This window comes from Gymnodraco acuticeps, unplaced genomic scaffold (genome assembly GCF_902827175.1).
Source record: "Gymnodraco acuticeps unplaced genomic scaffold, fGymAcu1.1, whole genome shotgun sequence".
Lineage (NCBI taxonomy): Eukaryota > Metazoa > Chordata > Actinopteri > Perciformes > Bathydraconidae > Gymnodraco > Gymnodraco acuticeps.
This window is the reverse complement of record NW_022989751.1, coordinates 20,009-39,531: the sequence shown is the minus strand read 5'-3', so window position 1 is coordinate 39,531 and position 19,523 is coordinate 20,009. Positions and strand designations below refer to the sequence as shown.

At 40.7% G+C, this 19,523-nt stretch overlaps 1 protein-coding gene across 1 annotated transcript in view; it reads left to right on the top strand.

The window, feature by feature from the left end:
- Positions 1-18,574, top strand: part of acsbg2 (acyl-CoA synthetase bubblegum family member 2) — a 30,023-nt gene extending 11,449 nt beyond the window's left edge. The window contains 16 exon segments of the mRNA XM_034209938.1: positions 4,715-4,830; positions 5,521-5,642; positions 6,969-7,240; positions 8,555-8,643; positions 11,966-12,086; positions 12,690-12,770; positions 12,861-13,010; positions 13,649-13,786; positions 13,788-13,826; positions 14,232-14,413; positions 14,775-14,815; positions 14,818-15,016; positions 15,100-15,317; positions 15,511-15,650; positions 16,464-16,710; positions 17,147-18,574. Of these exon segments, the coding sequence (XP_034065829.1) occupies positions 4,715-4,830; positions 5,521-5,642; positions 6,969-7,240; positions 8,555-8,643; positions 11,966-12,086; positions 12,690-12,770; positions 12,861-13,010; positions 13,649-13,786; positions 13,788-13,826; positions 14,232-14,413; positions 14,775-14,815; positions 14,818-15,016; positions 15,100-15,317; positions 15,511-15,650; positions 16,464-16,710; positions 17,147-17,265 (2,274 nt within the window). The 3' untranslated portion in view covers positions 17,266-18,574.
- The last annotated feature ends 949 nt before the right edge of the window (positions 18,575-19,523 follow it).

Sequence of the window (19,523 nt, the reverse complement as noted above, 5' to 3'; positions counted from 1 at the left end):
ACGCATGCGCAGTGCGTACGTGCTACTTGGCCGTCGGCTGAAGTCTTTGCGGTGTGTTTACATAATTTAAGAATTGAGAAGCCTCTTGTATATATAAAGACTATATTATAGTCTTTATATATACAAGAGGCTTCTCAATTCTCAAATGTCCCCTCCTCGACTCCTCCGTCCTCCGGTAGTGACCCGGAAATGAATTTCAGCGCGCCATGTTGAAGGACATCTCATTTCTCTAAATGCACATCGAGGACCGAGCATCGAGGAGGCTCTCTGGAGGAGCTATGATCGAGGATACACTGATGCATCCTCCACGGCTCCTCCACGGATGCATTTCCGGGAACGGTGGAGGCGTTACGCACAGCCGGACTTATCTCAGCCAATAACGGCTCTGCATGCATCCCCTGGATATTATTTTAGTAACTGCTTTCATCACGACGCGATGTTTCCAGTGAGTACAGCAGAGCAGTTGGTTTGGTGTCCTATGCTTACTTTTAATACTTGTAAATACAACTTTTGGCCCGTAATTTCAATTCCCCATTTCAGCGACCAGAGAGAGGGGGGGGGGGTGTATCCAGTCTCTGATTGTGTTACGTTATTATTATTATTATGAGAGTGCTCTCATACTTTAAATTGTATATATTTATATAAATATATTTATGTGTGTGTGTGTGTGTCCGCATCTGTAGCCTGTTACTGTCTCATTATACCGCACTGTCAATGAATTAAAAGTAAATATATAAGTCGTCATGAACACATCTGTCCATCAGACAGAAGTGCTGTGCCTCCTGTCATCATTAATGGACGTCTCTTTAAAATGACCGCTCAGAGGAGAGGAGTTCTAATTTCTCTAACCACCTGCTGCTTCCCCTCCTCTCTCCTCGGTTCCCCTCCTCGACTCCTCCGCTCGCATCTCCTGTGGGCGGGACTAAGTCTCGAGGATAGGAGTCGAGGAGGGGAAATGTAAGAATTGAGAAGCCTCTACAGTCTATGGTTCCAGTGCGACTTTTTGGCCAAGACGCAGGAGACGTGAGGCGACACAACAGTCGGGTCCGTCGGGACGTGTTCTTTGGTGTCAGTTTGGTGTGTCAGGGCCTTAACAAATGCGATCTCGCTAAGCGGTCCTACGACGCTGGTCATCAACTCGGTAAATCAACCCAGGGTTTCTCGGTCCGGCTGAGAGCGCGATCACGTGAAAGGGGCGGGGTTAGCAACATTTGATCAATCACAAACATGGACAAGCGTACTGACATCGCAGCGTCATACTTCCTGAATGAAAAGTAAACTATAATATTAGACAAATATGAAGAAATTAAACTTTGTTTTTTTTTTTTTTACTTTTTTTTTAAATAAACAAACAGCCAGACAGACAACACAATAGCAGTTGGCAGACAAGTAGGGTGACAACATTATGATTCAAGTCTGACAGGACAGAAAACAAAAAATAAATAAAACAAAAGACTGCGACAGGACAAAAAACAACAAAATCAAGATCTAAAGGCTCTGAGTCTAAGTCCATTATTAATAACATAATGAAAGAGTAGAAATCAAACGCTGTGTATAAATGGAACAAAAACACCAAATATATCAAATAAAAACAGCACTTGTTGGTCAGTCAGCCTCCCACTAATCACAGTTTAACACCGCAGGTCCACCACCCTATTGTACAGAGACATCCGGCATGTCCAGTACCTGTATAAAGGGGTTCCACATCTTGTGGAATTTCCCCAGGGAGCCCCTGAGTATGCACCTTATTTTCTCGAGTTTGGCTGAATTTAGGACTTCTTTTAACCACAAGGTGTGTGTGAAGGGGATATTGGAGATTTCCACACGAGCAATATCAGGCGTCTGGCTAGTAAAGTAACAAAGGCTATGTAGGCTGTCTCCAGAGAAGAGAGTGGCCATGTGGGTGGGGTTACACCAAAACAGTGCGGTCATAGCATTAGGAGCAATCGGTTTTCCAGTGATTTCTGACAGTGATTTCTGACAGTGATCTAAAGATTTCAGTCCAATAAGAGTGTAAGACCGTACAAGACCAGAACATGTGTGCATGACTCGCCAGTGCTTGGCTACATCTGTCACAGATGGGTCCACCTCCTTATATATTTTAGAGAGCCTGAGCTTAGTAAAGTGTGTGCAATGCACTACTTTGCACTGAATCAGTCCATGTCTAGCACAAATAGAAGATTTATGTACATTAGCAAGGGCTTTTTCCCAAAGTTCTTCAGAAATCTCCTCCCCAAGATCTATTTCCCAAAGAGATTTAATGGAGTTCAGGGTAACCAAACGAAGAGAATAAATCTGAGCGTAAATACACATCATCATTCCCTTCAGAGTAGGTAACGGCCTAAGGAGTGTGTCTAGCGGTGAATCAGTTGGGTGATTAGGAAACTGAGGAAATCTATTATTAACAAAACTGCAAATTTGTAGATACCTGAAGAAATGTTGGCTAGGTAGTGCAAATGTATCAGATAGCTGTTGGAAAGAAGCAAATGTGTTGTGAATATAAAGGTCTTTTGAATGAAGAGACCAAATAGTAAATGTGCTATCTACTAAGGATGGAGGAAAAACATGGTTTGCAGTTAAAGGGGCTAATGTAGAGTATGTTTGGAGATCAAAGAAACGTCTGAACTGATTCCAAATTTTCAAGGATCCTTTGACAATTACATTTTTAGTGTAAGCGGAGGAGGGGGTCTTAAAAGAGATACTGGAACTACAGGAAGCAGCCTCCATTTCAAGCCAAACAGGCAGAGAGTGCTGTGAGTCAGACTGCAGCCAGGACTGTATTATTCTCAGATTTGTAGCCCAATAATAGAACTTCAAATTCGGCAGAGCAAGTCCACCCCGCGCCTTTGGTCTCTGTAAAAATTGCTTGGGTATCCTTGGGGTTTTCTTGTTCCAAATAAAGTTAGAAATAATAGTGTCAGTTTTACGAAAAAAAGTTTGAGGGAGGAAAATGGGCACACAATGAAATAAATATAGACATTTGGGGAGTATATTCATCTTTATAGAATTCATTCGGGCAACCAGAGACAGATTTTACACTGACCAGCGGTCGAAGTCTTTCTATACGCGGGACAAAAGGGGGGCAAAATTTGCTTTCTAAAGATCTTTAAATGTATCGGTCACCTGGATCCCGAGGTAAGTGAAGCTGTGTAGTGCAGTTTTAAATGGTAGACTATGTAGAGGGAACTCACGTGCCGCTCTATTTAAAGGGAACAATTCGCTTTTACTTAAATTGAGTTTATAACCGGATACAGCACCAAATGAGCTAAGAATAGAGAGAGCTGCAGGGACAGACACAGATAAATTAGAGACATAAAGAAGAAGGTCATCCGCATAAAGAGAAGCTCTCTGTTCTACCCCATTTCTGAAAACACCTCTAATGCGGGGGTCACAACGAAGAGCGATGGAGAGGGGCTGAAGTTTAAGAAGTTAAACTTTAAAGTAAACCTCCATGACTTAAACACTTTATCCAGGATAAAAGCAACATAGTTGTACCTGCAAGGTGAATACAGTGTGTTTGAATTCGTACATTAACAGTTTTATGATATCACTGGCACCCCATCTAAAACACGAGTGGATCTGACTTTAATTACATTTGACTCGAGTGTTTCGTCAACTTAATTTGTTGTTTTAAATAATACTTCTGCATACAGTATGTGACACTGTAAGTGTTTCACGGCCAGATACGGCTCAAGAAGCTGACTCAGATAAGGAAATATATGATACATTATGATGTGATATGATGTGATATGAATGATAATGGGACACATCGACGTCTGCACTCACAGTGTCGCGGACTGTAGTAGGCTACATAATGTTACTTTGATCCGGTTACTTATGTTGTGGCAGATATTTAAGTAAGCTTTCTTAACGCTAATGTTATAATAGTCAGATTGCTCTGAAGATGGGAGGTGATATTCTATTAATTGCTACGGAGCAGGTTTGGTGTTCAGCACTAGTTACCATGGAGATCTACCGCGGTAAGAAGTGAACCAGCGTCGTAGGACCGGAAACCCAGAGTTATCCGGCTTCGTAGTACAGGGCACTGCTCAGTCACCATCACAATATTTACACAAAAGTATTTTATGTCTCATAACCAAAACACACGAAACCTCCCCAAGAAGACCTGCTGCCAACATCACTCAGGTCAGGTGTGAGTCTTCTGTGAACTTAAAGCTATCGGCTGTCAGCCACACATTGGTGTGACTCTCGCAATTAGGGGAGTAATGCTGTCATTTTTTTCCGGTCATAAGGTATTTTCTCAAAGAGTGTGTCTAGTTTTCCTAAAGTTTAAAAAAAGGAAATCTTACCCTGATATTATGATTCTTGTCCTTATAGCAGTTATGTCAATACATGTACTTGTCATTGCAACACATTCTAAGACATGTTAGTCAATAGTTGACAACAAACTATTTAGTTCCTAGTCATTTGATTCTCTGAAAATAGTGACATAATGAATCTGTTTTTGTCACATGAATTAGATACTACAAAGAGGCCTCGCCATTATAAAAACAAACTTTAGTTATCATAGTTGTACTAAATTAAAGCTGGAAGTAGATTGTCAAAATACCTAGTCAGCAACTACTTGTCTTTCCAAAGCATACATTTAGTTTTTGTCTTGTTGTATGAAGTTATCCCCTGTAACAGCCATAATTGATGCGTGCCTGTCTCATATAGAGTACAGCAGCTAACCAGCCCCTCCTCTCTCCTCACAGTGACAGTGTGTGAGCCCCCCGCCATGTCTGAAGCCGTGACGGAGCCTCACAGAGCGGGCGGCTTCCTGGAGTCCTCCTGCGCAGCCTCCCTCGACGGCATTGTGGATACAGCAAAGTACGTCCACATCTTGACACTACCTGATCATGAGCTTAAGTTCTCTGACTTGGTGTTAGAAGAAAATGCAAGGGGTCACGTCGTGAACAAAAATGGGAAGAAGAGGAAACCGATTCTGCTTTATTCATTATTTTTCATAATTGAATGATGTTTATCTTTGCTCTAAAAATTATTCAGTGAAAAAGTTCAAAATGTTAATGTCAGCTTTTGCTCAGCTGCTCGCAGAAATGTGTGAAGGTGCTCCCATGTAAAGGATGAATGAGGAGGTTTGGCATGCTTTCATGATGGCTCGTTGTTCTCTATTTGCACAAGCATCCTTGCCTTTCACTAAGATTTTAAATGCAGATGAGATCTGATTACACCACCCAGGGTGGAGCTCCAGCTCTCAGTAGTAATGTACATAATGTTAGTTATTATCTCCTTGTGTGTAGGATTACTGTCCCGCCACTGTAATCATGGTGGTTTTTGCCGCTTTTGAAGCTTTAATGTAATGCAATAGAGATATCATTTTACTTTGAGAATATTATTGTGACCTGAAGGTTAAATATATATTTTCAGTTTGTGTTTGGAGCCACAGATGCTTGCCTCAGAGCAGGTTTCGATTTCTTCCTCTGGATTTCCCCCAGGGTATGACAATCAGCTCTCCCTCTGTGCTAAGTGGCTAATATATTTTCCTTTCCCTGTCCTCAGTGAGTCTTCAGGGGAAGAGTCCGCAGGGGAAAGGGAAGAGGAAATTGGTGCACATGATGAAGCCGCCAGCAGCACCAAGACGACAGAGGTCCCTGCTGGACGGACGTCAAACACACAAACGGGTGAGGGCTAATGAGTGAAGCTTAAATGTGTTTACTCTTCGATGTGTTTACTCTCCTCTATGAACTGAGGGTGGTGCAGCCAAATGCAGTTTGTTAAGCTATACACAGATAAATAATTTACTATTTTCTAGTTTGGCTTCAGTCACTGTGTTGGCTCTAGTTGCTGAAGTCAGCATGTTTGGATGTGTTTTCTCCTCTGACCTTTTATCCTCAGGAAGTGAGCCAAATCAAAGTGAGCGAACTGCACATTCTTTGGCACAACAAACTTCACTTCCCTTTTCCTGTCCAGTTTTTCATTGTTAGCACTTTGACATTCCTTTCTGTCTAAGTCACTGAGGGAACATCCTGGCACTAGTTCCTTTTATTCCATGACATTTGTTAAGTTTATATTTGACTTTGTTATGTAGTTACGAGAAGCTTCATAATTGTACCATGACAAATGTAGGTCTGTGGTCATCTGGTGAATAGATTATAATGTGGTTGGTGTTTACAGGGTAATACACTAAAATCATATTGTCAGTGCTGCTGGTGGAGTCCATAAGAAAAGAGTAATTGTACTGATAACAGCTGGGTATGTTTGGCCATAAATCCACCATCATTTAGTTCATCCGTCACCACACCATCGTTTATTGAAAACATCCTGCTCGCTGACTATCTTTTCTTTCAGAGTGTGTTTACTTAAGTGTAATGGATTCTCTAAACCAAAGTACAACAAAATGTTAGCTCACTTATGATGTTTCTCAGAATCCCTCAGTGCACAGGAAACTGTGGGTTCACACAACCATGGCCTGTATGTGACTGCGAGTTGAACCAGGAAGTTCCTCTGCAAACTGTGATCGACTTTCTTTTCTTTCAAAAAGTTTGGTTGACATGGACTCTTGCTTACATTCTGCATGATGATCTGATTCATGTTTTTGTTAATAATAATGATTCATTTAATTTATGAAGGCACTCAAATACAAGTCAAATGAAAAGTTGAATAAAACAACCATTTGTGTTTCATTTGAGAGTGTTTTTTTGTAAAACACTTAACAGCCTTTGCGGTTGGTAAATACTGAACTATTGACCTCGCTGTTTCTAAAAAATCTTTATCTAGCCAACAAGAGGTAATGGCTTCCATCTTTTATCGCTGTGTATCCTGAGGATAGCCAGAGGATAGCCAGAGGATGTGTGGCATCCACTTTAACACAACAAGTATTACACAGGGTGTCAGTTACAACTCTCGTGGATATTAGGTGAAAAGCAGAGAATTCAGTTCTGTATGTTTCTGGGAAAATGTCATGACAACTGTTTGCTTATTCTTTTGATTTTTTGTTTTTTATCCAGTGAGTACCCAGCGCCCAAACTCCCTGCAGGTGCAAGCAGCAGGAGAGCCTGGCCTGTGGACGTCTCAGGGCGACGCTGAGGTGAAACTGAGGATGGGGGACTCTGGCCTGGCTGCTGAGACCCCTCTGACTGTCAACCAGATGTTCACCTCAGCTGTGGAGCGCTTTGGGGACCATATGGCTCTGAGCTGGAAGGAGGGCGAGCAGCAGAAGAGCCTGAACTACAAGGAATACTACCAGACCTGCCGCACCGCTGCCAAGAGCTTCCTTAAGGTAACCATTGAGGAATCTAATATAAATCATAGTCTTATAAGAGAGGGTCACACAATCATCTGAACCGTATTCATTTTTTAGTTTTCATTACAATCATCTTTGGGAGAATATTCGCAGCACAAACCACCAACAACTCCTGTTCTGAAGCATTATTGATTTGACTGCCTAGCCTCAAAGAATGTATATATTCAGCTTTCTGGGTAGTAAAGCCATTTAATTGATTAGTTAATCAACAGCATTGTTCCTCATAATGATTTTTAAAGTGGAGGAATTTCTGCTTTTCTTTTAGATTTGTTGTCTACACTGTGAGGTTCAATCCTGGAAAACTTGGTGTTGCTCAATTAGAGCAATTCCTCGAAAGTCTCATTTCAACAACAAAAAAATGCATTGTGCAATCAAGTAATTCTCGATTGCACAACCTTTACCCTACCTTTTTTAAAGTGAGCACAGTAGTATCTGCAAAGTGTATTCTCCTTTTGTTTCGATCAGACCAGACGACATTTTAGTTTTGTACAGCCAGTCTATGCAACACTATGACGCATCACAATGGAGTCGGGATGAAATTAGCTTGACTGTTTTCGTACAGTACAGAGTGCTTTATTGTTAACCGTGAGACTCAACACAGTTATTAGCAATCTGGCTCAGCATTGTGTACACACACACACACACCACACACACACACCACACACACACACACACACACACACACACACACACACACACACACACACACACACAGACATACCTACAGTTGTCTCTGAACTTAAGCACACACACTAAACTGAACCTGAACCTCCACACATGCCGACCCTGTGACATGGCAACATGATCTGTTGGGCTTCAGATGTCAGACCTCATATTGTACCCTCTGTTGTGAAATACTTGAGTAATTTAAAAAAGCTCCTTGGTATCGATTCCCATTTCTGGCAGTCTCATGTGTACACTCGGCTGTATATCTGTTTCCATAGCAACACCTGTCATTGCAAAGTGCTTCCTGATCTCTGATCCGTCTGGAGAAAAGTTGATCCACTGGCAGCTCAAAACTGTGTCCAAAGGTTTCAAGAGTTTAACAAAGTTCGGTTTAGACTGATATCAGTCATTTCTATTTTATTGTATTACTTTTTTAAATGTTTAAGGAAAATAATTGTTTTCTTCTTAACTTGCACAGGACAGTGTCAAGTTTTATCCTAAAACATCAACAAATAATTTTACAATAGCAATATTTACATTGCCTTTTCCCCCTCTAGACAGTTGTAGAGATATAGAACAATGTATTCATTAATTTATACTTAAAAAGTGTTTGTTTTTGTTCAGCTTGGTTTGCAGCGCTACCATGGCGTCGGAATCCTCGGCTTCAACTCGTCCGAGTGGGTCATCTCTGACATCGCAGCTATTCTAGCAGGGTGAGTTTCATCTTCACTCTGAATGTGTAAGCGATGAGCGCAGTGTTCCCTCACTCAGCTCTGGTATGGAGGACATGCACACATAAACACAGAGTGGTGTGATCCAAGACTTGAAATGTGAGTTCAGCAGAGCCTTCACATGTCAACCAATTCATGATTAATGGGTTTCAGCACAATAGAGTGGCAAAGTCACGCCCTAAAGATTATCTTTCAATCCCGTTTGAATTGTGCCACGAATTACACATATGATGTTTGTCAATCTTAAAAAATCTTTTCCATGTCCAAAAAGTCACAGTTTAATCGTAAAACTGTTGAAATATAAGATTATGAAAAATACGCAACTAGAAAGACTACAAATCCCAGAGTCGCGTAATTGATGTCATTAACGTTACACATTACACTCGTGTTGCTCACCGAAACCTTGTAAAGCCGGTCCCGCATGCTGGCTCTTACGGAACCGACTAACTCCCCTTTTGTGTATGTACAGCTCTCAACATGCCCAGACTTGTAGTGATTTTCACCTCTTTTAATACTTTTCGCCTCATTCTGAAAGAAAGAAGTGAAATGTGCTAACGTGACGGCCATCTTGGTGTTGGTGATGCGAGTGTGCGAGACCAGAGATGTAGTTTATTGAGCGTTTCACACAAAAAAAAAAGTGTTACTTCACAGTTTTACGACACATTTAAAAAAAATTGACTTCCAAAATTATCTTTTTAAATTGACAAACATCATTATGTGTAATTCGTGGCACAATTCAAACGGGATTGAAAGATAATCTTTCTCTCTCCATTGACTTCGTTACATACTTTTTCCGAAATAAGGTCCCATGGAGGTCCCCCGGAAGGGGAGGGACCTAGCCTCTCTATAACAAACAGAAAGCTGATGGACTGCACTGTTGGACAGCAGCTAGATACATTCACTTAACTTTAGTTTGACATTTGACACTAGTTTATTTGCTGTAAATACTCATATCCTCATGTGTGTTTTTACATGTGTGATATACATATAACATCCATATATAAGGATTTCAGTACTTCTTCCACCTAAAAGTAATAACACACCTCTTATCTGCGGTGATTGCATCATTATTCAGCATCATTACATTACATGTCATTTGTTAGATGCTTTTATCCAAAGTGACTAACATACATTCAGTACTGTGGACAAAACCCACAGGAGCAATTTGGGGTGAAGTGTTTTGCCCAGGGACACAACGACATGCTGACTGCAGTGGGACTCGAACTTGCTATCCCCTGATTTGAAGTCCAGCACACTATCCACTGAGCCACAGCCTCCGCAGTAAAGAGAAGCCTTTCTTTAGCGTGCTAAACCGGAAATAAGATAAGACTTTATTGATCCCAATTTAGGATGTTGACTCCCATCGGAGAATCTATAAATTCCAAGTAATTAGGAAAGCTGAACACATTAATTGGTCAAGGGCAGATTAGTCTCAGCTGAGCTGGTAAACCACCAAACATCTGTGACAGGACATTGGGTTGTTGTCATGCTGGCAGCTGCCCGATTTAAGCCACGATTATGGATACAATTTGTATTTAATGCAATTCCTGAAAGGATGATGACAAGATTTCATTGCATGAAGTGGGTCTGGTTATACAACAGATAAGTACATTTAATTTCTCTTGTGTGCTAAGAACGTAGAAATGCAATACACAAACCAATACTGTGAGTTTATTCTCCACGCCTACCGTCTGCTGAGTGCTGCTGCATAACTAGAATGTATGGAAACTGCAGTTAACTTGACAAACCAGTGCCATACATTCCAGGTTAATTTGACTAACTGAGAAGTCGACTCACATTTGCTGCAGGTTAAAAAAGCAACAAAAATGCTGCAAGGTGTAGGAGCAAACACAATAGTGGTGGCTCAAAGCCCACCTCTGCTCCGCGCCGTCCTTTAGATGAGCCTGGTCAGATTTAATAAAAGAAGGAGTTCAAAACACCGGCATAAAAGTTATAACAATAATCTGATTTTAATACAGTAAAAAACACAATACGAAATACAGAGTGCCCTGAAACAGAACACTCCGGGCTCCCCGCTCTACTGCCGTGCGATACAGATATCGGGACCAGCCAGTCAGAAACAGGGGGCATTTTGCATGAAGAAACAACAGTATATATGGACATATTTGGGGCGGAGATGTGTGTCGGCTCTTCCGTCCCATTTTACTCCTACGGTTTTCTTACTGGTTGGATTCACTTTGGGTCGGGCCCAATACAGCGAATCAGAGTTCTGGGGAAAAGTATTTTTCTTCTGAACAGAGCGTGACAGCCTCGGAACTATACAAGGTCAGAATCACTTTTTATCTTATACCTGGGTTAACTCCTTTACTTTCCCAAGAAAGATTTCACACAAACTATTCCTTCCCAAACAATCAAACATTGTACACAGATATATTGGTACTTGGGATTATATTGGCCCCAGAAAGAACCTTGAAAAAGAACATGTGTGTGTGTTAGTGAGGGGAAGTGTATGTGTGTGTGCTGATAAGCGGAGGCATATGTGTGTGTGTTGCTGATATCTGGGTCAAGGAGTTTATGTGTGTGTGCTGCATGGAGACAGGAGGTGTATGTGTGTGTCTGCTGATGGGAGGAAGTGTATGTGTGTGTGTGTGTGTCAGGGTCTCTGAGTTATGGAGTGTAAGTAAGAAGGTTTATATATATATATATATATATATATATATATATATATATATATATATATATATATAGGATTACTTTAAAACAGTCCCAAATAATACATGTTTACTTTAATACAGTTTTAGAACAATATCTGTTTGCTTTAAAGGTCAGGTTGTTTTAAATGTCTTGTTTTTACTAAGAATAGAACAAAAAAGGAAACCACACGGCTCACTTTGAGACAAGTACCGTACAGTGCGGTATAGAAATGCAATGATTATTTGACTAGTCAATCGACTATAAAAGCATTTTAATAATCGGTCGATTGTTCTTTTCATGCAAACTTGGCAGAAAATATCTTAATCATCTTTTGGTTTTGAACTGAGAAAACATGACATTCAGAGACAACAATTTGGACACTGAAAAACTTGGAAAGACTATCTCTGAAATGGTCTGCGAATAAATCGATAATAAAAGTTAGTTGAATCCCTGTTTAGCGGCAAACAAAATCGTTCAGGCTTAATTTTAAGAAAGCGAGCATTGCTGCGAGTTTGTTCCAGATATATGGTGCATTAAACTTGGAGATCTGCAAGGTTTATAATGAAGCAGAAGATCAGAAATCTATTTTGGCCCTAAACCATTGAGTGCTGTAACATTTTATTTGACAAAATCCTTTTGTTTGTTGCAGGGGGTTCGCTGTTGGCATCTACACCACCAACTCTCCTGAGGCATGCCAGTATGTAGCAGAAAACTGCAAGGCCAATATCATAGTGGTGGAGAACCAGAAACAGCTGCAGAAGATCCTTCAGGTGAGATCAGACGAACTGATCTATAAAATACTGTGGAGAACTATGAATTTAAAGATAGCAATTCAGGATATTTATATCAACAATGTAGTTGTACCTGTTATTCCAGTAGGGGTATTGGCATTTTGCTGCCACTATTCATTGTTGGAGTCAACCATAACAAAACATTTTGAGTTGATAGCATCTTTTGCAACTGTATAGACATTGAGTGACAAAAAGTATAACGACCTGTCGGATGCGGATGTACAAACCATGTGTCACGTAGGACAAGTTTAAGAGACGGCTAAATGTTTTTGTAACCGTGAAGTTATTTTTTTGGTTTGTTTTTCAGCCGTGAATAATTTGAGTCAAGTTTCCTTTGTGCATGACTTTTTGTACAGCTATATCTGACTCGACATCAAAGGGTTTTTAATCTGCCTGTCAACATATTACCTTCTGTAAACCTGTTTAGAATCAGTATACACTTATGGATTTGGAGGACACAACTACTTTTATATCCTAATTTGACTTTTTTAGTCAAATGTGTAGCACTATTATTCCGATTTTTTTCTCAGTTATTATAAATAAACTACTGGCTGTGTTTGATTGTATTCTGTTTGTTCACAGGTTGAAGACAAGCTGCCACACTTGAAAGCCATTATCCAGTACAAAGATGCACTTAAAGAGAAGAGACCAAATCTGTACACGGTAAGAACACTGAATCTTCTCATGGCAAACATGGAAAGATTTATTTGGTTAAAGAAGCATCATCCAAGTGATTCTGTTTGTGTTCGGCAGTGGGCCGAGTTCATGGAGCTCGGCCGCGATGAGCCTGACGCTCCCCTCGATGCCATCGTCTCCAGCCAGAAGCCCAACCAGTGCTGCACCCTCATCTACACCTCAGGCACCACCGGCCAGCCCAAAGGAGTCATGCTGAGCCACGACAACGTGAGTAACAGGAGCCAAGTGTGTTTCGACTTGAAAACACACACCCGCGCAGCTGACACATTCGCATACAAATGAAAGTACTACACGTTAGTCAGGTTTAGTACTGTGTGTTCAAGACAATCCAGGTGAACAGATTACATGCTGTAGCCAGTGTTGGAATTTAACCTAAGTACATTTACACAAGTGCTCTACTTAAGGACGCATTTTAAAGGGAGTTGTACTTTTGAGTATTTCCATTTAATGTTGTTTTTCTCCAATACATTTATTTTACAATTTAAATACAAAATAGGTTTCAACTTGTACTTTAGGAAGTAGTTAGAAAAAATCCTAACCAGCCGCTGCAAAAGTGATGCTTATACATTATTGCATCGTCTGTTATAACGGAGTTGTTTATTGAGCAACGTTATAAAAAGGGACATTTTGGTGTTTAAGTTTATTTTGATGCTTCGCAACTGGCAATTAAAACTTGTTTCATACACGTATTTTATTCTTGCCAAAGTTCACTTCTAAAAGGTGTAAAACATAGGTCGTAAACATTCACTGTTGTTTTTGTTTACCTATCTGTGTCTCCATGTTTCCTCCCATACATAAAGCAATATCAAAGCTCATATGGACTGTTTCCTCTCTGCCTGCCTCAGATAACCTGGACGGCGCTCTCCACCTGCCGTCACGTGCGTCTGACGGACGCCACCGTCTCTCAGGAGGTGGTGGTCAGCTACCTGCCGCTCAGCCACATCGCCGCTCAGATGGTCGACATCTGGGTCACCATGAGGGTCGGGGGGGGCCACGTATTTTGCTCAGCCAGATGCACTAAAGGTAAGACACATCACTTGGGTTTATACACGTGAAAGCATGAAAAGCCAACATATATTGCTTGTTTTTTACCACAGAGATTTACGATAATTGTTGGACCAATATTTGAATAAAGAAAAACAGGGTATTTGAAAGCATCAGCAGCTGATACAAAAACATACATGCAGTGTGTTGTTGATATTTTCATAATATTAAATGATGGGTTTCTTTCCTTCTAACCATCTAACCATCAACCCCTCTAAATTCATGAACATATCCTGAGGGTAGCCCTATGTATGTGTTGGTGTATGATATTTTCATAATTATTATAATTGTAGTTCTCCAAAGAATGTTGTGGTGGCTGATTTATTTTTGATGTGAGCTTTGAACTGCATTTGCCATTATGAGTCAAACTCTCTTTTGTTGCAGGGCTCTCTGGTAAATACTTTGAAGGAAGTGCGCCCCACGGCCTTCATGGGGGTCCCACGTGTCTGGGAGAAGATGCAGGAGAAGATGAAGTCTGTGGGAGCCAAGTCCTCCACTGTGCGCAGGAAGATTGCCGTCTGGGCAAAAGATGTCGGCCTGCAGACTAATCTGACCAAGATGAATCAGTATGTACATGTTATGAAATTACAGTCTTTTATTAAACAAGCTTATGTCAAGTATTTCGTTTATATGTTGTTATTGCTTCCCTCTACATGGTGATTATAAGAATATTGTAAAAGGACATTTTTGGGCATCTAGGCACCCATAGAGAATAACAATTATGTGAGCCTGTTTAAGTAATTACACAACATGGATCTACAAACAAACTCTGTGAGGCTGAGATTTGAGCTAAATGCTAACATGCTGATGCTAAGCAGGTACCTAGCCAAGTACAGCTGTATTTTTGACCCAATAATGGCGATAGATGGAAAAACATGCTGTCGGCGTGGCTCAGAACACTCACATTGGTGTTTTTTGTCTCCTCAGAAGCGGAGCAGCTGGCCGCACACCGCTCAGCTATAAATTAGCCAAAAGATAGTGTTCAAAAAGGTGCGTAAGGCTCTGGGCCTGGACCGCTGCACCAAGTGCTACACGGGGGCTGCTCCCATCACCAAAGACACCCTGGAGTTCTTCCTCAGCCTGGACATCCCTCTGTTCGAGCTGTACGGCATGAGTGAGAGCACCGGGCCCCACACCATCTCCATCCCTGAGGCCTTCAAGATCACCAGGTACGCTTTACTTCTAAATCTGACACAGAACCAATCTACAAGTTATGCCTGGTGGTGAAATGAAAATGTTGAATGTGTTGCAGCTGTGGTAAAGAGATCCCGGGGTGCAAGACGAAGCTGCACAACCCAGACGAGGAGGGGAACGGAGAGATCTGCTTCTGGGGCCGCCACGTCTTCATGGGATACCTCAACATGGCCGAGAAGACGGAGGAGGCTCTGGATGCAGAGGGCTGGCTGCACTCCGGTGACCTGGGCAAGCACGACGAGAACGGATTCCTCTTCATCACTGGAAGAATCAAAGGTACATTCTATATTCCTTGTAGAGCTTCACAACACTCAAACAAGTGTATTGTTTACTGCATATGGTGAGATCCTCCTTTACAGCCTCCAAACATACTATTGGATATCTGTTAGCTTTAGGAAAAATGTTCAGGTGTCTCTGAGGAATAAACCTGCCTGTTACTTAACCTGTGTTTCTTTGCATTGACTTTTAGAGCTGATCATCACGGCAGGAGGCGAGAACATCCCTCCGGTTCCTATCGAGGATGCGGTGAAGGAGGCTGTGCCGCTCATTAGTAACGCCATGCTGATCGGAGACAAGAAGAAGTTTCTGTCCATGCTGCTCACCATTAAGGTGAGTCTTTAAACTGAGTCCTGAGGCACGGTGCATTGGTGGAACTGGGTGCACAATCCTTATTTAAAACTCTACAGTTAATCATGTAAACTTCATAGAGCTCCTTAAAAACAGACTTAATATTTAAGGATGAATTTAAAAGATCGTAGACAGGGAACTGATGGCTTGAGTGTAAATGAAATGATCATATCCTTTCAAATTTAGAAATGCACTTTTTGCTTTTTACACAACATTGTTTGGACAGCCATTTGTATTGGTTTAATTATTGTTCAAACAACCTGAGCAATGTTTTACTGCACATACTTCTATACGTTTATGTTTAGGAAATGGCAAATACATGTTTTTTGTGGATGTGTGTGCTTTATACATCTCGCTCCAGGTGTAGACTTTACAGCAAGCTTGATTCTGTTTCTGGAGCTTTAATCACATTTGAACTGGACGACGGCAGGGCACTGTAGTGAGTAAAGAAGCTGTAGATAACAAAGGGTGTAACAGGCTGTTGAGCACAGTCAAAGGTATCAGGTACAGACTGAAGATGTATCTTGTCAACAACACTGTATCCAAGCCCCGTAAACATCCTATCTTTACACCTTTTTTATCAGAGTCAATATATCAGTCTTATCTGATAACAAAGGATCATCTGTTAAAAGTGAAGCTCAGCCATATTATCGATTTCCTTTCAGATTCTGCCATCTAGTGGGCATTAAAGAACTGCATGCTTGTGTAGCCAAACAATTGTGAAAATACTTTAAGCTGAATGGATAAGTAATGTAAACGTTCGGCAATAACATTTTCAAATGTTTGACTCTCCAGTGCCAGGTGAACGCAGACTCGGGGGAGCCAGAGGACGAGCTGACTCCAGAGGCTGTGGAGCTCTGCAGGCGGCTGGGCAGCAACGCCACGCGAGTCTCTGAGGTCACAGGCGGGCGGGACCGGTTGGTCCACGCCGCCATTCAGGAGGGAATCAACCGAGTGAACGAGAAAGCATGCTCCAACGCCCAGCGCATTCAGAAGTGGATCACTCTGGATCGGGATTTCTCGCTTCCAGGAGGAGAGCTGGGTGAGTGGGGCGGGGGGACAGGTGGCCTTTAATCAGGGATTGTTATTTTCCTACCACAATAATCACCTTATGGCTTCCAAGTTGGAAAGCACATTTAAAAAAACTGTTGTTATATATGGTTTGCTCTAGTCACTAATCTACGCATCTATAATCAACAGTCAAAAGGTTTATTTTATATCAGAATTGCAGAGGAAACTTTACATCTTACATCCAAGTTTTTTCTTATTCTGAATATGTTATAAAATGTGGCATTCATAGAAGTGTTTTAACCATAATATTGTGGGGCAAGTGTTGAAATCTCTGTGTGCTCAACTCTGATCATGAATCCTTACGGCTGGGTTTAGACTAAAACACGAATGCAGTTAAAAAAATTAAGTTTTAAGTAGCCACATACTCTTCTTTAAGTGTTTTTAACAATAAATTCCTTCGTCCACAGGCCCGACCATGAAGCTGAAGCGGCCGGTGGTGGTGAAGATGTACAAGGAGCAGATTGAGAACTTTTACAAGGAGCTGGCGACTCCAACGACCCCCGACAACCCGCTGCCCCCCAAATAGAGCTGCTCCTCCACCTGTCTGAGTCCCCCGTCCTTTATCCAACCATTGTTCTCTTGTAAAAAATGTTTGCCTTAAATTGTTGTCGTTCTGTCTGTTTACATTTGTTGGTGTTGTACAAAAAGAATAGCCGACAGGAGAAGCTATTGTGAAATATCTGAATGATTTTTGAAGACGGAATCAATAAGCTGACGTCTACTATGTCTATTACTGAGGTGAACAGTAAGACAGAGTAGATGGAGTAGCAGTGGCTTTATGTAGGAAAATGTGTTTATTGCACTGCGTTACTTAAGATGAAATGACAGAATCCAAAAAAATGAAGTTTACATTTTGTTTCAGTATATTTCTTAATTTATTTTGGTTTGCCAAAGTTTACAAATGAGCTTCACATGAAGAAAAATGTCTAGAAAGAACAGCATTTGTGATCCAACAATCATCTCTAAATGTTTACTTGCCTACATGCACGTGGTGTTTTTGTATGAATCTTATGTTTAATTTGTTTTCTGCAAAGGAAGCTGCAGTAACAAAACGTTGTGTTGAAATCACATCTATCTCAGAACTAAGCATCCAAATGTTCTTGTGCTGTGAAAACACGTCATTGAAGCCATATCTCTTGCCTTTCGTAACTGATGTCAGATTCTGTTCTGCTTGCTGACTCGATGCAGATCGTTACACACCTGCCTGGTCCTGTGGAAATGTTTTCCATCAGTGTGTAGTCCTGCTTTGATTTTTTGTGAAATATTGTAAATATATTTTGCCTTCATCGTCATCCATCACTTGATTTGAGTTTACAGTCGATTTTCCAGCAGTGCAGAACTCGCATGAACAGTTTTTGGGACTCAAACAAGTGCGCCTGGACTTAGAAATGTACATAAATTAGATCACATGTAGCTTTATGGCCAATATATCAACTTGTCTGTGCCATCCCTTATGCATCATCACTCGTCAACATGTTTTGACCACATATCTTCAGCCTCTTTGAAGACATTACTTACGCCTTCAAAGCAAAAGTCAAATACCTTGTATATAAATGAATTGTGTATATAATAAGCAAAGTTATTGGTAGCACTCGAGTTAGTGAAGGTTATGGTTCTCATGAAGTTCAGGGTAAACAATAAACTAAGGAAATGACGGTGATTCAGTGTGTCTGAGTTACCTGACCCGAAAGAGCTGTTGTTAATATCAGGGTTGAAAAAGATGGAAATCTGCATGAAGCTACCGAAAAAAGGATGCAGGCCTGTTTCTGTCTACAGACGTGAATGTTTGTGTGTTTGAGTGTCAGAATAAAAGTTGATTGAGCTGATGTGCTGAACTTTGTTGCTCTTCTGTTCGTCTTTTATAATGTTTCCCATTTGAGCTAATTATTTTATTCTTTCATGTAAAAAGAAGCAAGTACAATGTAAAAAAACGAATGAAGCAGTTATTACTACAATACAACACTACCACAAACCCACAGCCTGAAAATATGTCAAATATTGTCAAAACACAAACAATTTCTGGAATTGCTTCGACAAGACTTCTTTGAATTTGCAGAAAAATAAAAGTGACTTACTTATACTGCCGGCTACAAGCTAAATGAAAACAAATTAATTAAAACATATGGTCTGTTCATCTTCCTGGACGAGCTGTTAAGTTATTAGTAAGTATAGTATTGTGCTTGTCCTGCTACAAGTCAAAATGTCTGCTTGGATTAATTAGTGCCCGATTAGAAGCAGGTGTGTTCAGCCGACATTCATACAACAGGTTGAAAAGACTATTTGATTTTTAGGTAATTAGGGTCCAAGTCAATTCCAATGAAGTGAAAATTCAAAAACACTTCCCAGTTAATTTGTACATATTTGTTCAAGTTAGAAATAAAGGGATATTTCACCAGGAAACTATATAGCTCTATATGTAATGTTACACTGCAATTTCAAATAATTGTATTTATCAATTAGGCCTATTATAACAAGTCAACAAATGTAAAAAATCCATTATGTTTTTCCAGTGAGTTTTAGGCATTTTCTTTCAATAAAGAGACTAAAACAACAGTTGTTGATTTACTAATGGACTCATCAAATAACTCAAAAGCCGTTTCATTAATGTTTTTTCGATATTCACTATTTAAATAAAACAAAAGATCAAAACATCTGTTCAGAAATTCTAAATATGAATTTGTACCTTTGCTCCCCATGGTCTATCACACGACATTAAAGAGACAGATGACTCGGTATGAGCGGTAAAAACTCACTTTCCTTTTGCTCCGTGCAGAGCTACGTCAC